The sequence below is a fragment of the Denticeps clupeoides genome, chromosome 8, assembly GCF_900700375.1.
Source record: "Denticeps clupeoides chromosome 8, fDenClu1.1, whole genome shotgun sequence".
In the NCBI taxonomy this organism is placed as follows: Eukaryota; Metazoa; Chordata; class Actinopteri; order Clupeiformes; family Denticipitidae; genus Denticeps; species Denticeps clupeoides.
Window position 1 is genome coordinate 1,503,428 of NC_041714.1, and position 25,609 is coordinate 1,529,036.

At 42.6% G+C, this 25,609-nt stretch overlaps 2 protein-coding genes across 3 annotated transcripts; both read left to right on the top strand.

The window, feature by feature from the left end:
- The first annotated feature begins 6,687 nt into the window (after window positions 1-6,687).
- On the top strand, window positions 6,688-14,877 carry kcng3 (potassium voltage-gated channel, subfamily G, member 3). 2 transcript variants are annotated; one of them, XM_028989369.1, is made up of 2 exons: window positions 6,688-7,440; window positions 10,786-14,877. In XM_028989369.1, exons 1-2 carry the CDS (start codon window positions 6,812-6,814, stop codon window positions 11,429-11,431), a joined length of 1,275 nt encoding a protein of 424 aa, XP_028845202.1. In that variant the 5' UTR covers window positions 6,688-6,811; the 3' UTR covers window positions 11,432-14,877. The 2 variants fall into 2 exon arrangements, with proteins under 2 accessions (XP_028845202.1, XP_028845203.1); XM_028989370.1 differs by having other exon boundaries at window positions 6,688-7,410.
- A 1,170-nt stretch (window positions 14,878-16,047) lies between these two features.
- Window positions 16,048-18,211, top strand: cox7a2l (cytochrome c oxidase subunit 7A2 like). The gene is made up of 3 exons (XM_028989653.1): window positions 16,048-16,217; window positions 16,707-16,841; window positions 17,598-18,211. The coding sequence occupies exons 1-3, from the start codon at window positions 16,146-16,148 to the stop codon at window positions 17,739-17,741; spliced, it is 351 nt and encodes a 116-aa protein (XP_028845486.1). The 5' UTR covers window positions 16,048-16,145; the 3' UTR covers window positions 17,742-18,211.
- Window positions 18,212-25,609: the final 7,398 nt, after the last annotated feature.

A 25,609-nucleotide genomic window follows, 5' to 3' on the forward strand; every position in this document is an offset into this window, starting at 1 on the left:
GCTTTCTTCCAGTGTTTGTGTTTGCAATGGTGACCTAGCAAGGGCAGTGGTTGCCTAGCGGTTAAGGAAGCGGCCCCGAAACCAGAAGGTTGTCGATTCGAATCCCAAGGTGCCACTACTCACCAAGGGTGATGGGTTAAAAGCAGTGGACACATTTCGTTGTGTCACCGTGTGCTGTGCTGCAGTGTATCACAATGACAATCACTTCACTTTCACTTATAGTTCCAGTAGAGCCGGTGTCTCCTTTGATCGGTATCATATCCATGGACAGTCGACCACTAGTTCTGCTTTCTGGATGAGTCTTCATTTGGACTTCACTGGATTTTCTCACTGGCAAACCACAGTGAGGTGGTGATAGTTGGGAACTGCATTTCAAGCAGCATAACCCTCAACACAGAAGCTTCACAAGGGTCCATATTCAGCCCTCTCATGTACTCTCTCTACATAATGACTGTGTGGCCACTCACTGCCCCAACACCAGTGTGCATTGTAAAAATTGTTTACTACATGGTGGTGATGGGGTTCATCTCAAACAACGATGAGATCATCTACATGGAAGTTCATGGTGTTAGGAAAACCACCTCCAGCAGAACGTCAACAAGACCAAGGAGCTGGTGGTGGATTTTAGCTGGAGATCCCTCAAGATTAGTGGGACTCCAGTTGAGAGGGTGAGCATCTTCAAATACCTGGGTGTCCACATCTCAGGAGACATGACGTGGTCTGAGCACATCCAGATTAAAAGGGCAAAACAGCACCTATACCACATGAGAAAGCTGAGGAAGTTCAGGGTGTCTCCAGACAACCTAAAGACCTACACTGGCTCAGTGGAAAGTGTCCTGACACTGAACCCTTCATGGTTTGGTAACAGCTGTGTCCAGGATCGCAAAGCCCTAAAGAGGGCGATCCATGTGGCCCAATGCTGCTGCAGGTCACCTCTTCCATCTCTGCAGGACATTTTACATCAAGAGATGCAGGACCCGGGCCATCAATGTTATTAAAGACAAATAACATACAAAAAAACTGTTCCAATACATGAAATCAGGCTTCGATGCATCATGGCCAGGACTAAGAGAATCAAGGGGAGTTTTTATCCTCAGGCCATAAGAATGCTGAATGAGGACATGTCACCACACCTCCCAACCCGACCATCTGAATGTTCACTGTTTACTGCAATCTGTACTGTTACACTAGTTATTGCACAATCTATGCACAATGCACTTTAGTAGAATCCATAGCCACCCCCCAATGATGTCTGTGTCATGTTCTCATAGAACATGATACATGTTCTCATATCTTTACTTGCGTTAAACCTTGCTCACCTCTTTTATACTTTTTAACATGCCTTATTCTTTCTGTTTTATTTTTTACTCATTTCTATAACTACTACTTTAACTATGCACAGTCAAAGCAGAGTGGTTCAGGATGCATTTCACTGCATGTTGTACTGCTATAACTATATATGTGACAAATAAAAATCTTGAATATTAGTTTGCACATAAATAGAAAAACAAACAAATACAAGCAGATAAATACCTTGTTGGCTGCATGCTTCAAAAGGGAATCATCAGTAAGTGTATTTGTCTTGATCTTTTATTAATGCCAGTATGGCATTCTTTGTATATTTTTTCGGAACTGCATTGTTTTTTTTATCTTTAAATAAAAGACCAACTGAATGTGTGCAGGAAACCCTGTGGTGATTTATTTGTCTGTGTATATCCCATGACGTCTGATGGTGTGTTCACTCTCCCATACATTTTACCTTCACTAGGCTGCAAAGCTAATTTGTTCTTTATTTTAAAGGGATATGAACAGGGGAATTAGTAATCTAAGTCTCCTGCACCACATCGGTTTACTGGGCCAGACTGGTAGGTAGCCTTAAGGGTACACTGTCTGTAATTTGTGATCATTTTATTCTAAATATATATTTTGGGGTTTTCAGTGTAGGTGCATGGCTGCCCCCCTGTCCCGTCGGTCTGCTTGATTGGGCCAGCTTTCGCATGAGGAGCTACGTTGTTCACTGGTTTTATGTTTAAGTTGATAAACTGGTACTGGTAATTACCCCGTATCGCAGCCCAGTCCACAATGCCTTCCATTCCACCACAGACCACCCTGACCCAATACTCTGTCATTCTGTTCTTTGTACATAATCCCCCATAGAAAACAGAGCCTGTTTCATTAGTTTTAATCAGTTTTAAACCAACAGGGGTCCAGCCTGCCACTCTGACACCAAACCGATGGTGACATTCTCACCCAAGGCGAGAAATTAACTCTGTCTCTGACAGTCAGAGGGTCAGAGAGAGGTGTTTCCATGTGTGTTTATGTGCATGCCTAAGACCACATCAGCACCAGACTGTTCCGAACGGGAACACAGAGGGACTGAGGGTCAGCAGCTCAGTGGGCATAGTGCAATGTGGAGAAGTCTTATAAATTCCGGTTATGACTTCTTTTTTTTTTGGTGTCCAGGCCCACATTTGGCTCTGCTGCATACATGTCTCCTGTGTCACTCAAGCAACTTTGCCAAAGACATCTGGCAGATATCCATAGAATTCAATTTTTTTTTAGCACACACATGCTCCAAAGGTTCAGCAAATAATGTGAAGCTAGAATAATTCAGAGACATACTGATGTAGCCTTTTGTTAATACAAATATCAGTCAAGAAAATGGTATGGTATATAGCATTGGTATATGGTATATGGTATATAGCAATACAATTTTCCCCATAGAGAAAATATTGCTCCATTGCAGCATTTCTAATGGAGCATAGAAGGATATGCTTACCCTAAATGGCTGCACAAGAAATGACTCTAGGCTTGTCAAACAAAAAGTCAGGTCTGAGGCATTATTTTTGCAAACTTTTGTCTCTTTCTGCTGTGTAGAAGTAAGCAGTTGTGTTCAGAATTTTGCACAACATAGAAAAAGTCAAACTTGTACGAGATTCAGATGTTTGCCTTCTTCAAAACCAGGATGTGGAGCATGAAATCCCCCTATTATTGTTTCTAAAGGTTAGAATTAGCATTGCAAATTCAATAAATATCAGCTATCACAGTCCAGCTATGACAGTGGGCTCCAAGAAGCCCATATATTGCCTTTCTCATCCTTGCAGTGTCTTCTAATTCCTGTCAAGTGTACCTTGGCAGTTTGTTCAGGTATTTCTCCATATACAGTATGTACAACCTGTTAGGCAGAATTTCTCTGTCTCAAAATTAGGCAGAATTTCTCTTGATTCCCATAATTGTGAAATTTTTATTTTGTTAAAACTGTTAAATTCACGTTGTATCAGTTCTACAATGAGAGACCAAATCAGCCTCAGGTGCACCGTGACCATGTTTCCTCTTGTATTACCAAATTCTTGTTTAACCAAATTCAGTGCACTGTAACAAAAGGTTGTCTGGACCTGCCCATTTGTATGCAGCACCTCTGGAGCAGATGCAAATATAGTGGCGCTCTGATATTGGGGACAGTCAACCACAGGGCAGCAGCATTCCAGATGGATTAAACTATTTATCACCAAAGAGCCTGTTCTCACAACTGAATGCGAAGCACAACAGAGAACATGCACAGTCATGACTCTTGTTTCTGAATCCGCTCGCTACACCTGTTTTCCGAGTCTCGGTGCGAAAATCGCGCTTTAATTAAAGTGGATTAGTAATCAGGGCTTTTTATTTGCCTGTGGTAATTAATGCCTGTGTCACAGAGTGCAATCACCCCGCTTTAATCAGCCCTCAGAATTGTAAAATATTCTCCAAATCGGAATCCGAGATCACAGCTTTGCAGTCAAAAGGGCTTCCTCATTCAAATCTTGGGTCTTCCACAGGTTAATATTATTTTATAGCACAGTTGTGTTTAAACATGCCATTTTGTTACAATAAAAGTAATAATAACAATAATAATAATAATAATATGATTTCATATCCCTTATTCCTGGCTCATTAAAATTATTATTTATTATTTTTGAAGTGATTGTGATACACAGCACAGCACATGGTGACACAACAAAATGTGTCCCCTACTTTTAACCAATCTCCCAGTGGCGCCCGGGGAGCAGTGTGTGGGGACGGTGCTTTGCTCAGGGGACGGTGCTCCACCTCAGAGATTCAAACCGCCAACCTTCGGATTACGGGGCCGCGCAACAAGGTCCTGCCTGAATAATGTTGCTTAGGAAAAGCTGGACCACACTGAAGATAAAGTTTACACATAGTAGACAAACACTCTTCTAAATACAACAGATAAAATGTTCAATAACGTCAGCAGCCACATATTGCAGAGATCCGTAGGTCACAGATCAAGCCTTCACAGAATTACACCAGTGCTGATTCTCAATGCCAATTATATTATCATGGTTATTCATGTTCTTCAAAACTTCCAGTTAAGGGTACAAAAAAAAACTGCCGATGATAAGAGATAAGACAACAGGCGCCCTCTAGCTGTGATGATGGAAGCAGCCACCACGGGGATAACCCCATCATCAGATAAGAGTTAACCGGTTTAGATTCGCCCTGTGGAAAATGGGAAAACCTCATGGAATGAAGCTCTCCTGACAAAGTCTGCTATTTATTTCCTGCTGTTTACAGAAACACATTCACTCTCTTCATGCCAATATATTAGCAGGTTTTGCCACATAGAATTCCCTGAAAGAAGAGTGGGAGCAAGAAATGAATCACTACATGATCAGTTTTCACCCTCTATTTAAAAAAAGTCTGGCTTATGGACATTTTGACATATTTAATTTGAGAATCATATCTGACCCACAGATATTTTAAAAAAGTGTATTTGTGTGTCTGTCTGATAGGGGGTTACCAGTATGGGTGTGTGTTGTGTAGGGTGTTACCTGTGTGTGTGTGTGTGTGTGTGTGTGTGTGTGTGTGTGTGTGTGTGTGTGTGTGATAGGGTGTTACCAGTATGGGTGTGTGTGTTGTGTAGGGTATTACCTGTGTGTGTGTGTGTGTGTGTGTGTGTGTCGGCTAGGGGGTTACCAGTATGGGTGCATGCGTGCGTCGGATAGGGGGTTACCAGTATGTGTGTGTGTGTTGTGCAGGGTGTTACCTGTGTGTGATAGGGGGTTACCAGTATGGGTGAGTGTGTTGTGTAGGGTGTTACCGGTGTGTGTGTGTGATGGGTGTTACTGTTGTGTAGGGTGTTACCGGTGTGTGTGTGTGATGGGTGTTACTGTTGTGTAGGGGGTTACCTGTGTGTGTGTGTGTCGATAGGGGGTTACCAGTAAGGTAGCGTGCATCGGATAGGGGGTTGTGTAGGGAGTTACCTGTGTGTGTGTGTGTGTGTGTGTGTGTGAGATAGGGTGTTACCGTTGTGTGTTGTGTAGGGGGTTACCTGTGTGTGTGTGTGTGTGTGTGTGATAGGGGGTTACCAGTATGGGTGTGTGTGTTGTGTAGGGTATTACCTGTAGGGTATTACCTGTGTGTGTGTGTGTGTGTGTGTCGGCTAGGGGGTTACCAGTATGGGTGTATGCGTGCGTCGGATAGGGGGTTACCAGTATGTGTGTGTGTTGTGCAGGGTGTTACCTGTGTGTGTGTGTGTGTGTGTGTGTGTGATAGGGGGTTACCAGTATGTGTGTGTGTTGTGCAGGGTGTTACCTGTGTGTGTGTGTGTGTGTGTGTGATAGGGGGTTACCAGTATGTGTGTGTGTTGTGCAGGGTGTTACCTGTGTGTGTGTGTGATAGGGGGTTACCAGTATGGGTGAGTGTGTTGTGTAGGGTGTTACCGGTGTGTGTGTGTGTGATGGGTGTTACTGTTGTGTAGGGTGTTATCGGTGTGTGTGTGTGTGATGGGTGTTACTGTTGTGTAGGGGGTTACCTGTGTGTGTGTGTGTGTCGATAGGGGGTTACCAGTAAGGTAGCGTGCATCGGATAGGGGGTTGTGTAGGGAGTTACCTGTGTGTGTGTGTGTGTGTGTGTGTGTGAGATAGGGTGTTACCGTTGTGTGTTGTGTAGGGGGTTACCTGTGTGTGTGTGTGTGTGTGTGTGATAGGGGGTTACCAGTATGGGTGTGTGTGTTGTGTAGGGTATTACCTGTAGGGTATTACCTGTGTGTGTGTGTGTGTGTGTGTGTCGGCTAGGGGGTTACCAGTATGGGTGTATGCGTGCGTCGGATAGGGGGTTACCAGTATGTGTGTGTGTTGTGCAGGGTGTTACCTGTGTGTGTGTGTGTGTGTGTGATAGGGGGTTACCAGTATGTGTGTGTGTTGTGCAGGGTGTTACCTGTGTGTGTGTGTGTGTGTGTGATAGGGGGTTACCAGTATGTGTGTGTGTTGTGCAGGGTGTTACCTGTGTGTGTGTGTGATAGGGGGTTACCAGTATGGGTGAGTGTGTTGTGTAGGGTGTTACCGGTGTGTGTGTGTGATGGGTGTTACTGTTGTGTAGGGTGTTATCGGTGTGTGTGTGTGTGATGGGTGTTACTGTTGTGTAGGGGGTTACCTGTGTGTGTGTGTGTTGATAGGGGGTTACCAGTAAGGTAGCGTGCATCGGATAGGGGGTTGTGTAGGGAGTTACCTGTGTGTGTGTGTGTGTGTGTGTGTGTGTGTGTGTGTGTGTGTGTGTGTGTGATGGGGGTTACCAGTATATATATGTGTGTGTGTGTGTGTGTGTGTGCGCGCGCGCGTGTGACATCACCGCTCGGGACCGTCGTCTGACGCACCGCTCGGCCGCCCTGTTGCTACGTGGACGCGGGTTTTTCTAGTTGCTTGGCCGGCTGCTAGATGTGCCCATCATCCTGTGAAGTTCGGACCGCCGTCCTGGGAGAGGGATGAACACGGATCCTCAGCCCGGGGGCAGACCAAACTGATCCTTCTCCAGCATGAAGTTTGGTAAAAGCGTCTGCATCATAAATGTCGGCGGGACCAGGTACGCCTTCCCCAAAGACGTGATCAAGGACTTCCCTCTCAGGAGGGTCAGCCGGCTCCACAGCTGCGCGTCCGAGAGGGAAGTTCTGGAAGTGTGCGACGACTACGACCGCGAGCGCAACGAGTTCTTCTTCGACAGACACTCGGAGGCGTTCGGCTTCATCATGCTGTACGTCAAGTACGGCAAGCTGCGCTTCGTGCCGCAGATGTGCGAGCTGTCCTTCTACAACGAGATGATCTACTGGGGCTTGGAGAGCTCCCACCTCGAGTTCTGCTGCCAGCGGCGCCTGGACGAGCGCATGTCGGACACGTACACCCACTTCGCCGAGGAGGAGGAGGACGAGGCGCGGTGCGCGGAGGAAGGCGCGACGCGCGCCGACCCCAAGTGGCTGGAGAGGATGCGCAGGACGTTCGAGGAGCCGACCTCCTCCGTGGCGGCGCAGATTCTGGCCTCGGTGTCCGTCATTTTTGTCATAGTGTCCATGGTGATACTTTGCGCCAGCACTTTACCGGACTGGAAAACTGCAGAGAGCAACAGCGTGGAGGAGCACAGGTACACAGACTCTTTAGAGCATCCATCCGGGTATTTATGCCTTTTTTTCTAGTCCTAATTTGTGCTTTGAAAGTGCAATTTATTTTTTGCTGTGTTCGTAAAAGCATTTTTTAAAGTCTCAGGTTACATCATGAAATAACTTCCATGTACATCCAGTTATATTATATTTTAGGGTGGTGGTAGCCTATGAACCAGAAGACCCAGGTTCAAATCCCGCTTACTACCATTGTGTCCCTGAGCAAGACTCTTAACCCTAAGTTGCTCCAGGGGGGGACTGTCCCTGTCACCACTGATTGTAAGACGCTCTGGATAAGGGCGTCTGATAAATGCCATAAATGTAAATATTAATATCAGCAACCCTTTCTTGCATATTGGAGACATATAATGTGCTAAAATTGCATCTAATTGAAATTTGAAATACAATCCCAAGTTTTTGTAAAATCCACTGCATTCAGCATTAAATGTGTTAAAATGCCATCATTTCAGGGTTACCTCATTAATGAACCTCTCAATAATGACATCTGTTATATTTAACATAAACAAGTACTTGAAATATTTGAAATGAAATATTTCATTTCACATTTTACTGTTCCCAGTCATTTACTGAGCTACTGTCCCAGGGTTCTCCCAACAGGTCTCAGAAGTCTTGATCATTGTCCATTAGACCCTAAAGATGGAATGTGTAAGATTTTTAGTTGAAACAGAGAACTAAAGAAAATGTGGAGTAATAATAGGTTTGTACTTTTCATTTATGAACACATTTAGTTGCTCCGTGGCTATTTGATAGTACTTGTGTGTGTCAGGAGGAACTGATCAGGGATGCCCTGTCCCACCTTAAATGACTCCTGTCAGTCAAGTAACAACACTTAATGAATATGCAGTGTGAGTACCCTGCCTATCTGTTGTGCATATGTCCTTAATATCAGGATGAATCCCTGTACCGTTCGGGAACTACCAGATACACACAGATATCCCCATTATCTCGCTATTTAATAGTAGCTGAATAGTTTACCATTTATATTATTATTGGTCTTATATATATTTTGGTAATATATAATATGTGTGTGTGAGCAGATAAAACCCTTAGTTCATACTTCTAACTGACAATTAATAGATCAATACAAGAGAGAACTGGTCCCATAGCAACAGGTTTTCAAGTGAGACAGATCCTGAATGTTTATAGAATGGAAATGTCAAAGAGCAGCCCAGTCTGGTCCAGTATTAAGTTACAGACTGAACATTCTGTCTACACCTGTTTGTTCCTGCCTCTTGCACCCCTTTCATGTGTCCGCTTCTCAATGTCACATGTGTATTTGTGATGTTCTCTGTAGAATTTCAAATGTTTTGTCTTTTATCTTTCAGCTTTAAGAGAGCTCATACAAAAGTTCCTTAGTGTTATAAAGATATAATCCTCTGATGCGTTTTTTTTTTTTTTTTTTTTCAGATAATGTCAGTATTGTATATGAACAATATTCTAATTCAGTATTTTGTGATTAGCACCTGTAAACTACACATCTATCATTAAGGTGGCCTGACATCTGGAACTCTCCATGGTGCTGAAAACAAACCTATAATCTAGGGCCAAGTGTGTGTTTTTGAGAATATTAGGAACAACAATTAGGTTACGTTACTGATGTATATGCCTGTGCATGTATTGGATATGTAGCACTGACTCTTAACTCCAAATCTATAATAATTCCTCTGAAAACTAATTACAGCTTTTAAATATTTGATTAGTTACTTAGTAGTTGTTACGGTTATTCTGTCTGTTCATTTGATCATTAACCAATGTGTCTGTCTGTCCTGCATCTTGGTTTGCACGCGGACCACTCTCAAGGTATTGGTACCTGAGGTCTACCTTCCCAGCACATTTAATAAGTGTGTGTGTTTGTGTGTCTGTGTCTGTGAGAGAGAGCGAGAGAGAGAGAGAGCGAGAGAAGACCATACTTTTTGTGTGAATGAAGAGCATAGTGAACCAGGTCTAACTGTCCAGCACTCATGAAAGGAACATGCTGGAGAAAGGTCAGGCCTGAAGGGAACATGACTTCACCTATGCTGGCTGACAAGGGTTTTTACAGCTAAGCCTCTCTCACTGTTTCAGTCACTGCTCCATTGTGTTGATGGGTGCTCATTGTACCATTTGGTCTGTGTTAAGCATTGTCATCCTTGGATGAGATGCATTAACTGTTACATTTCATTCTCTTTGGTTGATGATACAAGACTAGCTTTATTTCTGTTTTTGTAAGTATTCCACACCATGTCAAGGCCAAGTGGCATTTGGAATTATATTTATTCTAGTCAAAGCTGATTTCTAATATAATGTCTAAACACAAATTAAAATGTGGTTGTGGAATACAGCTTTGAATAACCAAATGTTATTTTCTCTTAGACTAATTCTTTATTTGGCAGATTTTTCTCATCTCTTTTTACTACATATTGCTAAGACATTCAGTGAAATGGAGACCAATGTCTTTATCATTTTTAAAAAGGAGGCTGAGAAATAACAAAACATATATTTTTGGAAGTCACAGTACCACTGCAATTTTAGTGCTCAGTTTCCTGCTTTAAAGAACACATTTCCTTTAAATGTTCAGAACTGAATGTCCAGTCTCTCACAACTAGGTACTGAGCAGTAAAATTGAGTTACTTTATTACATTCACCTCCCTGAGGCTCTAAGATACATCAATGTGCCTGACGCAAGTTGGCAATGTAAAATGCCACCCTTCAATGCCATGTTATGCATGGTACATTCATTTCATACATTCAGTTTTCATATCTGGCAGAGGATGTATCTGAGCCACAGTCCTCTCATGACCTCACACTAAATGCACATGTTTTGCATTTGACCAAAACTAAGATTTCTGTTTACATGTGAAACACTGTTTTGAATAGTTTTAATAAATAAGAACTCTTCAACAGGCAACATTTTGCAGGAATAGCGATGCATTTTGTCTGTGAGATGCTCTCTTTGAAATGTCGTATTTTAGCTGCTGTACACCTGTTCTGTTGAAGTAGTTCAAGGCAACAGTGTCTCCCACTGTGATAACATGGGGATATTTATTCCAACCTAACCAACAGTGTGGATTAAAAAATGAAATGCATTTATGGTACAGGAATATTACAGTTCTGTAATATTGACAAGCAGATGAAAACCTGGTTAACACATCAGTAATTATTACTGGAAAAAAAAAAAAAAAAACGAACAGTTATGATTTTAATTGTAGCATTCAGACTGCCTGTGATGTAGTGATTTCAGCAGGTGTTTCTGCAGCTAAAGTAAGACTTATTCTTGTTTCTATGATACTCTTGGTGTGGCTGACCTCTGTTCTCCCTCCATTCCTCCATCTTCTCCTCCCTACCTGTGCACCACCCAGGATCATTGAGGCAGTGTGCATTGGCTGGTTCACGGCAGAGTGCATCGTGCGCTTCGTTGTGTCCAGGGACAAGTGCGAGTTTGTGCGGCGGCCACTCAATGTCATCGACCTGCTGGCCATCACACCGTACTACATCTCTGTGGCCATGACAGTGCTGACGGGCGAGAACTCACAGCTTCAGCGGGCAGGAGTGACCCTCCGTGTGCTACGCATGATGCGAATCTTCTGGGTCATCAAGCTGGCACGGCATTTCCTGGGCCTGCAGACGCTGGGTCTGACACTGCGGCGCTGCTACCGTGAGATGGTGATGCTGCTGGTGTTCATCTGTGTAGCGATGGCCATATTTGGTGCCCTCGCACAGTTGCTGGAGCACGGTTTGGACCTGCAGACAGGCAATGACGACTATGCCAGCATCCCGGCCTCGTGCTGGTGGGTTATTATCTCCATGACGACTGTCGGCTATGGAGACATGTACCCCATCACCATTCCTGGACGGGTGCTGGGTGGCCTGTGTGTGGTGAGTGGCATCGTGCTGCTGGCCCTACCCATCACCTTCATCTACCACAGCTTCGTGCAGTGCTACCATGAACTCAAGTTCCGCTCGGCACGCATCGCAAGGAGCTTCTCAGCAGAGTTCCTCAACTAACTGCTGGGAATCTTATCATTGGACATCCTCATCAGTTCAATCTGCTGTGTTCACCTGAAACTCCAGCCTAACGTCCTCCACAGTTTGACTCTTTGGAACTTTGGGAGTCATTGTGTGAGTTTCCTGTTCATGTGTCGCCTCTCATATTTGATTGGTGTTTAAATTCAGTCTTATCATGTGCAAGTCATGAGGAGAATCCTTGAATGACCAGGGACTAGTCGTGAGTGAGGAGAGCAGATGGAATCTCCCTCCAGCTGGTTCTTTAAATCTAACAGCCGTAAGAAATGAAACCCTCTTGTGTAAGATGGACTTTTTTTCCTCCCTGTTGTGATGTTCTGTGAGTAGGATAACAAATTGAGAAACGGGGGGGAGGGCTGACCGGCTGCCATGGTGATGATGGCTTTCATGGCAGATGACCCTGATCAAGTCAGACTCCTGGAGGGCTGCTTCTCCCCATCGAGCAGAGAGGCCTTCAAAGGAAATATAGTTTCTCAGCTAACGAGAGGCAGAGCAGCTTCACTCTAAATGCCTTACAGACCTGCATTTATTTCCCTTTAGAGATGGCATTGAGCCACACAATGGGATTCTTCAGTCCCACAGATCTGGCAGATGTTTTGAGGGATGATTTTTATCTTCTCTCCCAGATAACGGTAAATATGATGAAATGGCTGTGGATTTTTGAGACCATTCTGTGTCACCATGCAGTATTCCAATATGTACCACACTTACATTAAACATTCATCTTGAAACAAAGTGGGAGGAATCAATCACAGTAATTAGACATTATGCAACTGTTCGACTGCACACCCTTGTGTTGCAGATTATCACAAAGAGACTTGTTATGCATAAATTAGTGAAAAAAGAGTCACAACCCATTTTCAGAATGACAAAAATAACAAAAAGGAGAGGGGAGAAAACTGTAGGGATGAATGGAGTGGGCTGAGGATTGAAAGCATGTCATGGAGGAACGGGTGGATTGGATGATGTCACGCAGAGTTCAGAGGAAGCGTCTGCTCTCTTCCTCTGTAACGCTGCTAGCTTCTTTTACACACGAGCGATGTGACTCCTTGAGGCTTGTGTCACTACCATCAGCCCCCCAACCTCGAATGTCCGGGAGTAGACACTTCACTCAAAGAGCTGCCTGAAGGCACACCGCTCTTCACTGTGTCATCCACACCACCCGCCCCTCCCCGACCTTCTGTCAACCCCGTGTTACCGTGCACTCTGTAACTCCTCCTGCGAGTATAGATGCCAATATTGATTGGGGCTCATGGACACTCCCATTGATCTCTTCCACACTGAAGTGGCAGCATGTCTCCTCTGCTGGCAGCTCACACACAACATTCAAATAAAAAAAAGGATTTAATGGATGAATTATCTCAGCATGTAACCTTCTGTGACAACCTGTCCCACTCACACTGAACTCTGGTCTCCACTCTCTTGTGTTCACTTAAATACCATGTATGGTCCAGTCAGGTAGCACCATCTGGTCCTTTCTACTAAAGGCTTTATTTCACTGGCTAAAGTCCCCAACACATCATTGGCCTCTGATAGGTCTTTAGTTGTTCTTCATTATGCATAGTACTGAAACAAATGGCCAAACATATTGATTCTGTTAGGAGGAAATGTATAAATATTTTCTGCTTTTATAGAGAAATTTGTAAAATAAGAATATTATTACACAAACCTATACTGTTGTTTGTTTCATAAAGTGTACTAATGTCAAAGTACACTGGATTTCAGTTTTATTATTTTGATGTACTAATATTGGTAAATTTGTATCTGTGGTCTCTATATAGAAATATAAAATGCACTTTGGAAAGATCCTACTCTTTCCTTGATGGATTTTGCTGGCTGCGTTCCCAAACACATCACTTGCCTACAGTAGGTTTAATCTGTACTAAATAACACTGAGACAAATTGGCAAAAATATCTGTTATTTGGTGCAAGTCATCTGCTTTCCGACAGTGAGCAGTTTGTCAAACTGCTCACAGACCACAAAACCTTTTGAAATCCCCATGGTTCCAGCATCACTCATAACTCATCTAGTCATAATAATAAGTTGGAACTGAGCTCACAACCAACAAACAGAGAAGTGTGATATCACACCAAAGAGCAAAGATGCCAGCAGGAGCACACACAATTACTCTCCTCACAGGAACTCGCAGCTAAACATCTAAACATTCTTTCAAGGATAGCTATCTCCACAGCTAAATATAACCCAGAACACTGTTCTTCAGCATTTCCCTTTAATGTCCTAATATGGTGGTCATAAGTGCCCTAATAATGCATGCACACTCAGAGAAAGAGGCACCAAACAGAGAGGCACAGAAGATGCTAAGTGCATGTACATCCATGTCCGGCTCTCCCTCACACATGCGCACTTACGGTTTGAAAGCTTTTTCGGCTGTCATCTCATGTTCCTGTTTGTACTAGCATGGTTCTGTTTGAATTAATAGGACAAGCATGACCATCAGTCTGCAATTACAGGGCCTGGCAGCAGCAGCGCTGATTAAAAAACAGCAAAGGTCATCAACCTTGACAGTCAATTTAATCAATTAGATGGTCTGTTTTTCCCCAAAAAGCCAGAGCTCATTTAAAACTGAAAATTGAGTCTTAGGGTTAATATGTTAAGTATGCACCTCTGCACATAAAATGTTAATTAAGAGCACAGGAAGGATGGTTTGCCTTGTATAAATTATGAGAGGTACTCCCATATATTGTTGTTTTATTATAAGACTGGACTTTAAATACTTTATTTGTTTTTATTTTTCTGTGTTTTGATTATTTTTGCTATCAGAGCTATAAATATTCTTAGTTTTTAATATTCGCCATATGGTAGTCAAAAATAAAAAAATGATAAGCCTTGGTTGGTTGAATGTGTAATTTCATATTCTGAACATGCCATGTGTGAATGTGAGCATCACTGTTTGTAGCAGTATAGCTTTTTAAGTGAATCTCCTCTATAAAGAATTGTTTATATTCCAACTGTGTTGTGCTGATTCGTTGAAAAAATTCTTTGCTATATAAATATTTTCTGCCTTTTAGACGAATGTTTATAAAATCAAAGAGAGACAACTTTTAAATGTGCTAGATATTTGATATAAGACTACCCTTTTTTGTCTTTCATAAATGATACTACTGTCAAAGATCACTAAACTTAAATAAAACGATCCTGACAAGTATATAGAATTGATGGATAGAATTGTATTGTAATATATGAAGTGTATTTTATCAAGAACCTTCTTTAGCCCTGTTGGGGTTTTAAGATAAGATCTATTTTATATACAGTAGAGCTTGTCTTGTTATAGAAAAACTGTAATTGCTACCATTGAAATATATTAATTAAAATGTAGCCAACCAATCAAAACAAAAAAACAGATGGTGTGTTTTTAATTCATGCTCTGAATGTGATGTTTTGAAATAAAATGTGAATTTATTGTTTATTGTTTGTTTCACGCTCACTTCAAAGTGACTGTATGGTAGCATGTTGCCATGTAGCGAGTGGGCTAGCATTTAACTAATATGACAGCAGGGTTGCCAACGCTCACGCATCTGACCGTCTTCACATGCTCTCGCGCCATACCTCCGATTTGTCACGCCGAAAATCACAAATCAAAAGCCAAATCACATACAGAGCAACAGACGGTACATTTTTATAAATGCTTCATTTAAAGGGAAGTAAACAGCAAAAGGAGGCGAATTAAACTTGGTCTATTCAGCAGTTGTCGAGGCTGTGCGCTCTAACTGAAATGTTTGAAGACTGTTGACCCGTCTGCTGTGGGCGTGGCTTCACTGAACAAACCTACTTTAATGAATCCAGAAAACAAATCACCGCACAGAAGGCGGTTCAATTGTGACGACACAAGTTAATATGGGCTGAGCTGTTCTGACCTCAAGCGGAAGTTCATTCCACCACCGAGGGACTAAGACAGAGTTTATTTGTTTGCTGTTTGTGTAAATTAAATGCTTCTGTTGTGTGGAAATCCCTTGATTGACGAAGGGATGTCTGAAGAATGGATAATCGTCATTTGCAGTTGTTCAAAAATGTCAATCATGGAGGCACATACATTTGAGGCCAAAATGATTAGCCCCCCAGGAATTATGGAACATTTTCCTAAACTTCTTTCCAGTGTTTGCAGCATTGATGAAACTTGATATAATCAAACATTCACCAGTTTTTGTAAGAGCAGTGGTGGCTTAGCAGTTAAGGAAGTGGCCCCATAATCAGAGGGTTTCTGATTCAAATCCCGATCCACCAAGGTGCCACTGGGCAAAGCACACTGCTCCCCGGACACCTTTTATGGCTGCCCAAATCCCTCAAAAGACCTTAGTAACTCTAGTAAAAACTACTCCAAAAGATTGGTGTAAGTTGCTGCTCACCACTTCTGACATCCTAAACACATCCCAAAATCTAACTCCAAGGTCTTAGAAAAAGTTGGAAGCCATACATGAACTTTTTTACATCCCAGATCAGATTTTTTTTTTATTTTGCTATAGCGCATTTTACACCATTCAGAACACAATTGCAGCATGTAATCAGCGCACTTGATTTTTTTCTTTTCTGCAACATCGTTTTTTACTCAGGCAGAAGTTCGGACGTGTGCATACGTCATTTCCGGAAGTCTGGGTCCTGATCTTTCCCCGTGTTGTACGAGGCAGGAGAGACGTGGTGCCGTCTCCCGTTTTATTTCGCTTGAACTCCCCATTGGCGATGTACTACAAAGTGAGCGGATTAACGGGAAGACTGGCGGGGTCGACGCCTTTGAGCGCCTACACCCCGCAGGTGAGGAGCAGAGGGGGCTTGATGTCCGGCTGAAGTGACCTTCAGTGATTGCAGCGAGGAGGCGACCAGCTTCATTATCCCCCCGGCTTAATTATCTTCTACTTCGAATATAATAGATATTTCCTTTATGCTCCACAAAAGATATGATAATTCCCTCTGCTTGTAATTAGCGAGAGCCGCGAACGTAATCTGCGCCGTGTCATGTCGTCTACACCGGCTTTACAGTTAGCTCGCTAGCAGACTAGCCTTACTGACAGAGGTCAGGTACACATGTCTTCTTGTATACACGTTAGAACAGTGAACATAACATTTTAAAAATATTATATTTAATATGACTTTGTTTACTTTGTTGTTAACGGATTTAAGTAAATATTCCGATCTTTCTGGGGACATCCGTTATGTTTTTTGCCTTTTGTCATCCAGGGTCACCACCCTTTGTTGTATGAACATTTGGTCGTTGTCGTTGAAAGTGTCTGCTTTTTTTTGCAGGGGTTGAGAGCCTCCGTCCCGCCAGAACCCAGCCCCATGATCTTTGCTACGCCAACCAAAGTGGTTTCTGAAGTGGGGCACGCTGCCCAGTACATGGGGTCAAACAGGGTTCCTGAACTCCAGAAGATCTTCCAGGTACAGAAGTCAAGCATTTGGCCAGGCTGCTTGCTTGGAAATTTCGCAACGTATTTTGTTATGTTAGAAAGCATTATATCAGTGGTTTTGTGATATTAATTCACAAATTATTCAACAGTTATCTAGTTAATTCAGAACATGACATTTTTTTTTAAGTATTACTTAATTACATTTATCAGATGTCCTTATCCAGAGTGACTTACAATCGGTAGTTACAGGGACAGTCACCATGGAGACACTCAGGGTTAAGTGTTTTGCTCAGGGACACAATAGTAGTGAGTGGGGTTTGAACCCGGGACTTTGTGGCCTTCTGGTTCATAGGAGAGTGCGTCACCCACTAGGCCACTACCACACCCTGCTCATTAGGCACAGCCTTGTTATAGCCACATTTAAACCAAGGTCAAATAAGGACATTGTCAATAATCCATTGATTAAGTCTTTATTTTTTTAAGGAGCAGTAGTAAAGATCCAATTAGTAATTAAAAAAAAGTAGTAATTTAGACAAGTTGTTAATGTAGCTGTCCGGTGGTATTTGGCAGAAAAGCCTCCAACTCCTGTAAGTCCTGGATCAGAATTGCCTCATCATAGAAATATTTAATTGAAACCTGGGGACTGAAATAAGTGTTAATAGCTAACCTGTTCAATGACAGGTAAAATGATCTATAAAATGAGTGATTGTAATAAATCCCTAAACAGATTAATTCACAAATATAACTGACATTTTAGAGTCTGTTTCTTTTTGTTCTTCCATTGTAGAAGTCTGATGGGATTCCAGTGCATCTGAAGCGAGGTGTAATGGACAAGCTACTCTACAGGACCACCATGGGTTTAACCATTGGAGGGGCTCTCTATTGCCTGGTTGCTCTCTACATTGCTGCCCAGCCCAGGAAAGCAGAGTGAATCCAGTAGCTTTCACCGCAACCCACTTCCAGGAAATTCACTATGACTAGGAGCACTGGACTGTGTTTATGCTCCCAAAGACAATAAGTGTTATTATCTCATGACATAACTTGAGCCCTTTCTTATTTATAGCACTGCAAATGGCGTCTGTTCATTCATGTAAGCTCTGATGAAGCAAAGGTGATAACAAGAACATGTTTGAATCCATCCGGGCCCTGCCTGACTGTCTAATATTTACTGAGGTGGTGTTTGTATTTGCGTATGTGTGAATGCATGTTGCTTCATTCTGTCACCACACATCCCCCAACACACAATTTTCCCACAAGATTCGAACTCCGTACAAATCAGCAGAATGATCAAAATCACGTGTGATCACCTCATCCACAATGGTATATGATTCTTCCATAATATTATAGTCCTTAAATGTGCTTTTGTCATGGGGAATAAATATATATTTTTCAAGTTTTAAAGACGTTTTTCTTAAAAGATTTTGCCACAGTATTTACGTCTTGATTGTGAGCTAAAGACCCAGGGAGCGTAATTTCAGGTGGCTAAATGAGTAGTAAGTGCTTTATAAAAATAGCCTCTAACCTCCCTCCTATTCGAACTACGCTAGCATAAAACATGGTGATTGTGTTGCATATCAGATAATATGGGATGCATTAAAGCTCTCCTTCGCATTGCTTCTATTTGATTAGAATGTCTCATTAGTAGCCACATCAAGATGTACATTGTAAATGAGGGAGGATGTTTGATATCTAACGAGAGCTAATACTGAGATGCTCAATATTTCTAAGTCAGAATTGTAAATTCATCTGCAACCATGCTTTCCCCATAACCCCATAAGGTTTTGAAATTTTGCTCTTATTTGTTTGCAACAATTGGCAACAGATCTCATACATTTTTGAATGGCTGCTGCTTTAAATTATTCAATAGCTTTACCCAGAAAACGCACAACAGATCACCTTGTTTTCATTCAATCTGCTGTACAAATTCTTTATTTTAAGAATCCAAACATGTTTTATTGAGATCACCAATATCAGTAAATACACACGTTTTAAATGACCTCTGCTCAGCGGTCGTGCTTGAGACAGAGCGAGCTCAGATCTGTAAGGCTTCTGCTGAGTGAGGAAGACTGGTCATTAATCTCGGTGCAGTGGAATGTGGGCAGGGTGCAAAGGTGGCTGTCACATTGAGTGATTAAGGCATGCTGGGTAATCGAACAACCAAAGCTGTTCTGATGGCCCTATCAGGAGTGCCGTTTATCACAGCGGGGGAGTCTGAAGAAGGGAGGAGGGAGATGAAGCTGCTGGATCAAACATGACTATTGCATCTGTTATTCATGCTCATAAGCAGACATGTATCTTTAACTCATCACTAAGCTTATAAAACTTGAATTGCTTACCTCCCTGTTTTAGTCCCAGACACATTCATATGTAAAAAGAGTTTTGAACTTTTAACAAAGGGTATTTTCAAACCTCAGAAAGGATTCCTGGCTGGTTTTGACTGACAGTGGCGCCGTCAACTGGCTTTATGTGTTTCAGAGCAGCGTGTTTATTGAGTATTGAAAGAAATATAGTGTTATTGGGGCAGAATGTCAGGGCAGAATGAATGTAATGCAATTGTGGAAACTAATGAGATCAGAACAGAGAAATTGCAAAACGAACCTTTTTTTGTGTGACAAATTCAGTTTATAATAATGAAGATGTCACTACTGTTTCTACCTGTTTCCCTTAATAGTTATTTGGTTCTCAGGTTATCCATTGATGTTATTTTTGTTAAATGGTCACTCTTGAATGTCTGTGTAGCATAACAGTCTTCCCATTTCATATCCCCGGTTCACATGGCAACAGCCAGCAAGTGAGGAAAGGCACCCTGGTATGACAATTGATTATGAGGGCCTATTACAGCATGGCTGATCACAAGGATAAAAGAATCGCCAGCCTCATTTCTTTCAGCAAAATTGCATTTCATTCTAGGCCATCACATTTACACACAATGCAAAAACGATTTTAAGTGTTATCAGGCACGAGGCATCATTTGTTTGCTGACAGTCGACATCTCGCAATTTCAGCAGCAAGGAAAAAGTGCGACGATGAATCATTGGAGGCAGTGTTTACCCATTCACGCCTCTTCATCAGACGGGTATGGACTTTATTGTTATTCCTGCCTCTAGAAATCCAGTGGCAAACTGTGAAGGGTCCAAATGATCAGTCCGTCGATGAGAAGCCCTTCTCTCTTCATCCCTTCATCTCTTTTCATCCTCGGCAAGATTTGCCTGCCAAATGGTAATCATCTTTGCAGCTGACGACTAAGCCAAGTGGAAATACACGGCAACAATTAAGCAAGCAATTGACACCTGTTTCAACGCATGCATGGAAATCCTGCTTACATTATGCAAATACAGACAACAGTAAACCTGCAGCAGTCTATAGCTGTACATGCACATGAGTTTACGTCCTGTGTGCATGGTGTAACATTTAATTGTGCCATGCAAAAATCATGGATACATTGTAACTAGGCCTGGGATTGGTTGGACAGTGTGTGTTTTTTATTGTCACAAGCAGATAATATAGTGTAGAATATGGAAGTGAAGTGATTGTCATTGTGAAACACTGCAGCGCAGCACACTTTGCACACAACAAAATGTGTCCTCGTAATTTACCTCGGTGAGCAGTGCGTGGGGACAGTACCTTGCTCAGTGGCGGGATTTGAGTCCTCTTCCTTACTCGTTAGGGGCAGAGGTGGAACATTTACATTCCAGCAACAGTTATGAAGAATGGGTTTATGTATTACAATTTAAATTGAGGTTAAAGAAGAGCATGCAGCATGCATCCATTCAATATGGCATAAAACAGAGAAATGAACAGGAAGTGCAAAAGCCCACAGAGAGACTTGCCTTGTGGTTGGTAGCTGATTCAGATAAATAACAGTCCTGGAGAATTTATTACAGTTTGCATCAGGTGGTGTTCCAGCCAGGGTTGATCGGCTCAGCTTGTGAACCTGGCCTGGACAAACAAATAAAAATGAACTGAAGGATGACTTTATGAAGCGTTAGATTGAGGTAAAACAAGAACATGCATCTGAGCACTGAGTGTTTTTATTAGTTTTGAAACTGATCTAGTTGATTATTTTTCTTAAATAATGAGCCACACCTACAGCTTACATTAGAGGTCTTTAGCTCACTGTGGGAGTGTGTAATGGCCAGTGCTTTTATATTCTCATAGTCATCTAGAAAGCTTTGAGAATGCTGCACCACCACACTACCCGACACTCACTCAAACACTCAGCTCCCTCCTATTGAACATTATCTAAAGAAGCCATGTGCACATATTAAATATTTATTAAATGAAATTTCTGGCAGCTATAATTATCCACTCATGTTGTATACTCAGGGCTACTGGAAGTAATACTTTTCCTAACATTAAGCAGTTATTGCAAAAATTGACCTGTTATGCCTCAGGAACAGTGATGCACACTAAATGGCTCGAAAACCACCACCATCTCCTCTCTTGTCTTTTTAATCCTGCTTCAGACGCATACCTCCTGACCCACTTTAGCACCCCAAGGCCAATTGTCTTTCATCTTCTCTTTGTCTATCGTTTCTTTTCTTATAACTCCCTCTCTCTTACATGCACAAGCCTCTCTTGACCACTCACTTGTGACAGCTAATTTAGTCTAAAACAGCTCAAATGGAACAACCTAAATGTAGAATTTGACAATTAGATGAGAGTTCAGGCCAAATTGTTCCATGGGTGAGTATGAAGCTGTAATGGTGGATTTTTCTTGGCTTTTTATGGCATGAACGTGTGTTCAAACAAAGCTTGTAGGGAACACTCTCCCCACACAAATGGAAATGGTGCTTTTTGTTTTGTTTTGCTTCTTATTTTTCTGTAATTGATTAGTACTGAATTAGTTCAAATAAAAGAAAGTTTATTGTTGCCGTCACTACTTCTCACTAAGTCCCTCGTCTGGTCATGCTGCTGATATTGCTGCTGACAGGTCCCAGATCTCTGGGCAATGTCACTGCTGGCAGGGTCTCCTCAGAACCAAAAACAACATCGATGACATGTACCACGACATGTACCTCCCACCCTTCAACTCGTATTATGGGGGGTGGAGCCGGAGTGGACATGACAATAGGTCACTGCAATCCCAGGCCATGCCCCCAATGCAGCACTCACTCACACCCGAGCACCGTCACCAGAGTACTGATCAACACCTAATGACTAGCTACACCCCCAGCACTCGCCACACCCAGGACTCAACAACAGCATCATTTATTTCTTATATAGCCCAAAATCACATACAGTATGTCTCAATGGGCTTTGACAGGCCCTACAGTTGACACCCCCCCACACTTGACCCTTCTGCAGACAAGGAAAACTCCACACAAAAAAAAACTCTAGGAGAGAGAAAAAAAGGAAGAAACTTTGGGAAGGAGTGATACAGAGAGAGACCCCCTTCCAGGGTAGAGTGAGCCTGTGTAAGATTAAAGTGAAGTGATTGTCACATGTGATATACAGCAGCACAGCACACAGTGCATACAGTGAAATTTGTCCTCTGCATTTAACACATCACCCTGAGTGAGCAGTGGGCAGCCATGACAGGCACCCGGGGAGCAGTGTGTGGGGACAGTTTGCTCAGTGGCACCTCAGTGGCACCTTGGCAGATCAGGATTCGAAACGGCAACCTTCTGATTACGCGGGCGCTTCCTTAACCACTGCCCCATGGGACATTGCAGGGCCATGACGTTTCTGCACCTTTGATTTGCGTACAGATTCAACACCTCTGTTTTCCATATCTTTGTCAAATGGCAAGAGGTGTGAAATGCCTGCCACGGGTTTTTGTGATACCCCGCCCTGCCTTTGTCTGCCCCAGACGGGAGACACCGGGGGCAGGACAAGACAGAAACAACAAATTCTGATTGGTCTGTGACAACTTCCTGTGGGTCAAATGTATAAAGGATGTTCACGTGTGGTAGCTGGGGACGTTTTTTCTCAGCTTTTTTTCCATCGGAACTGGGCCTTCCAGTTCTCGAGTCTTCTCTACCCATTTTTCTCCTGGATCAGGTGATGTCTCTGAAGCTTGGTTCAGGCTTTTCTGTCTTTTTTTCCTCCTTTCCTCCTGGAACTAACACTGGTACCTTTTTTACATACAATATTTACATATAACTGCAATAATAATTTACTGGTGTTAATAAATTAGAACCTGTTCATCCTTTCCTTTCAACCTCTATTGTGCCATGCCTCTTTCTGCCAGGTAACATTAAGCTGAAGTAGTTTGAATACAGTGCTTTTGTGTGTAGAGATTGAGTTTATAACCATTCTCCTCAGTTTTACACCTGCAAATGATGTCAGTGCAGGGTTGGTGATGATTTGTCCAATAAGAGAAAAATATGTGTCCATTATGATGCTACTAGTCCATTTGAAAATCCCTGAAGCTGTAGTTGTTACCATGGTGGTGTCTGTGGTGACCCTCTGGATTGTTTCATGCTAAGTCCTTGTTTAGCAGTTTCCAGGAACCAGGATTTATCTGCTGGTCTCTTCACTGGAGGTTGCCGGTAGTCTGTGCGCTTGATTCGGTGTCTCTGAGAAAAAAACAGAAGCAGCGGCAGACGGTGACAATGTACGTCTGATACTGAAATATGTGGTTATAGTGGTATTTTGGTGCTACAGTGGTCCGGTACCCTCACTAGGACAGCCTAACTGAGGTGAATTCAACACTGTCTGTGCTTAACAGGGTGGCTGTGTGATAAAGTGGACTTAATAATTGACACTGAGTCTGGGACTAACAGAAGACCAGAGAAAACAGATGTATTTTCAGTTTAGATTTAAACACTGAGACTGTGTCTGAGTCCCAAACACTGACCGGCGAGCTGTTCCACAACTGCAGAGCTCTAGAAGAGAAGGATCTTCTCCCAGCTGTGACCTTCTGTACTTTGGGTACCAGTAGTGACTCTGCACCCCTTGATCGCCGGGGGCATGGTGTGTCATAAATATCCAAAAGTTTACTCACACTGGGACACCACCTAATAGTGGGTGTCTGAACTCCCCTTTGTCAGTCATGTTAAGACAGCATAGTCGTGTGCACATATGTTCTTTGCCCACTCCCACTACCTCTCCTCGAGACCAGCAAGACCAGTTACAGGCATCACAGTCATGTTAACTATGACCCTTCCCAGGCCACCTTAATCTTACGAGTTGTTAGTAAAATGTCCTTGAATTGTATCACAGCATTTTCAGGATGTAAAAATAAAAACATGAAACCTCTTACAGCAAGGTTCATAATACTGATAATCTGATTACAATGGCACCTGTGTCTGGTCTAAAGAATCCAAGTTTCTTTTAGATCAGATAAACATCTCATATGTAACATCTACTATGTAATTTTGAATGCATAAGCATCTTAAGAATCAAGAAAAGAAGATGAATTACCAGAGTGTTCTCCAAGGATTCATAAACTGACACTAAGGGGGATGGGTTAAAAGCATTGGACACATTTCATTGTGTCTCAGTGTGCTGTGCTGCAGCACAGCGACAATCACTTCACTTCACACTACTGTTGGTCTGTCCTGCATGAAATAGTGTAGACCTAGACATTGATGACAAAGTGTACCAAAGTAAAATCAGTCATTCTAAGGCAAATTTTAAGTCAAGTACACTGCTTGTGTATATCATTCATTACTGATTGTGAAGGTCTGGGCTGTTTTAGTTATTATTTCCACTCTGTTGCTGAAATCTGCATAAGAGAGATCACAGTCAATATCAGACGAATCCTCCCATATCTGTCAACCCAGGCCACCCAGCTACTGGTTCAGTCCTAAGTAATCTCAAGACTGGACTACTGCAACTCCCTTCTAGCTGGTCTACCACTATGCACCATCCGACCTCTACAACTCATACAAAATGCAGCAGCACGACTAATCTTCAACCTTCCCAAATTCTCCCACACCGCCCCTCTGCTACGTTCCCTCCACTGGCTCCCAGTAGCTGCACGCATCAGGTTAAAAAAACTGATGCTGGCCTACAAAGCCAAACATGGAGTAGCACCATCCTACCTCACAGCACTTATTACACCTCACACTGCACCTCGTATACTCCGAGCCTCCAGTACTGCTCGCCTGGTCCCTCCATCGCTAAAGGTAAAAGGAAAACAGTCCTTTGGACTCTTCTCTGTCTTGGCCCATCTGTGGTGGAATGAACTTCCCCTGGAGGTCAGAACAGCTCAGTCACTAAATATTTTCAAACGACAGCTCAAGACCTTCCTCTTTAAAGAATATTTAGATTAACTTGTAACTTTCTTATTGTCGAACTTGTGTACAGAATCTACAACAGAGTGAATAAAAAGATGTATTCATAGTTGGGGTCCTAGTGAACCAGAATTGATCTCTTCATTGATGGTAACTTGAAAGCACGTTGTTAGTTGCTCTGGATAAGGGCGTCAACCAAATGCCGTAAATGTAAATGTAAATGTAGATCACCTGTATCCCTTAATGAATTAAATTATAAAGGCAGAGACGACTCCTGAAAGCCAATCAGAGCTCCGGCTTTGCTCAGATCCCTTTCCCCTCTCAGGCCCCATCCTCTTTTCCCTGGTCCAGTGAGGGAATGTAACCCAGATACTCTTAAAGTCATAGAGAGGGGGAATGGGACATAGAGCAGGAAGTGTTCTTCTGGAAGTGTTCAGCTAGCATGGATATTCCTTTATATTCACAAAGTGAAAACTCAGCAGGTCAGGGCTGAAAGGCTTCAGTTCATTGACCTTCACCCTTGACCATCAGATATTTGCTGTAGTTTTAACCATGACAGAGGATACTTCTGATTAACTGTATAATACAGCTCTGCTTACAAAGTTCATGTAGTTCA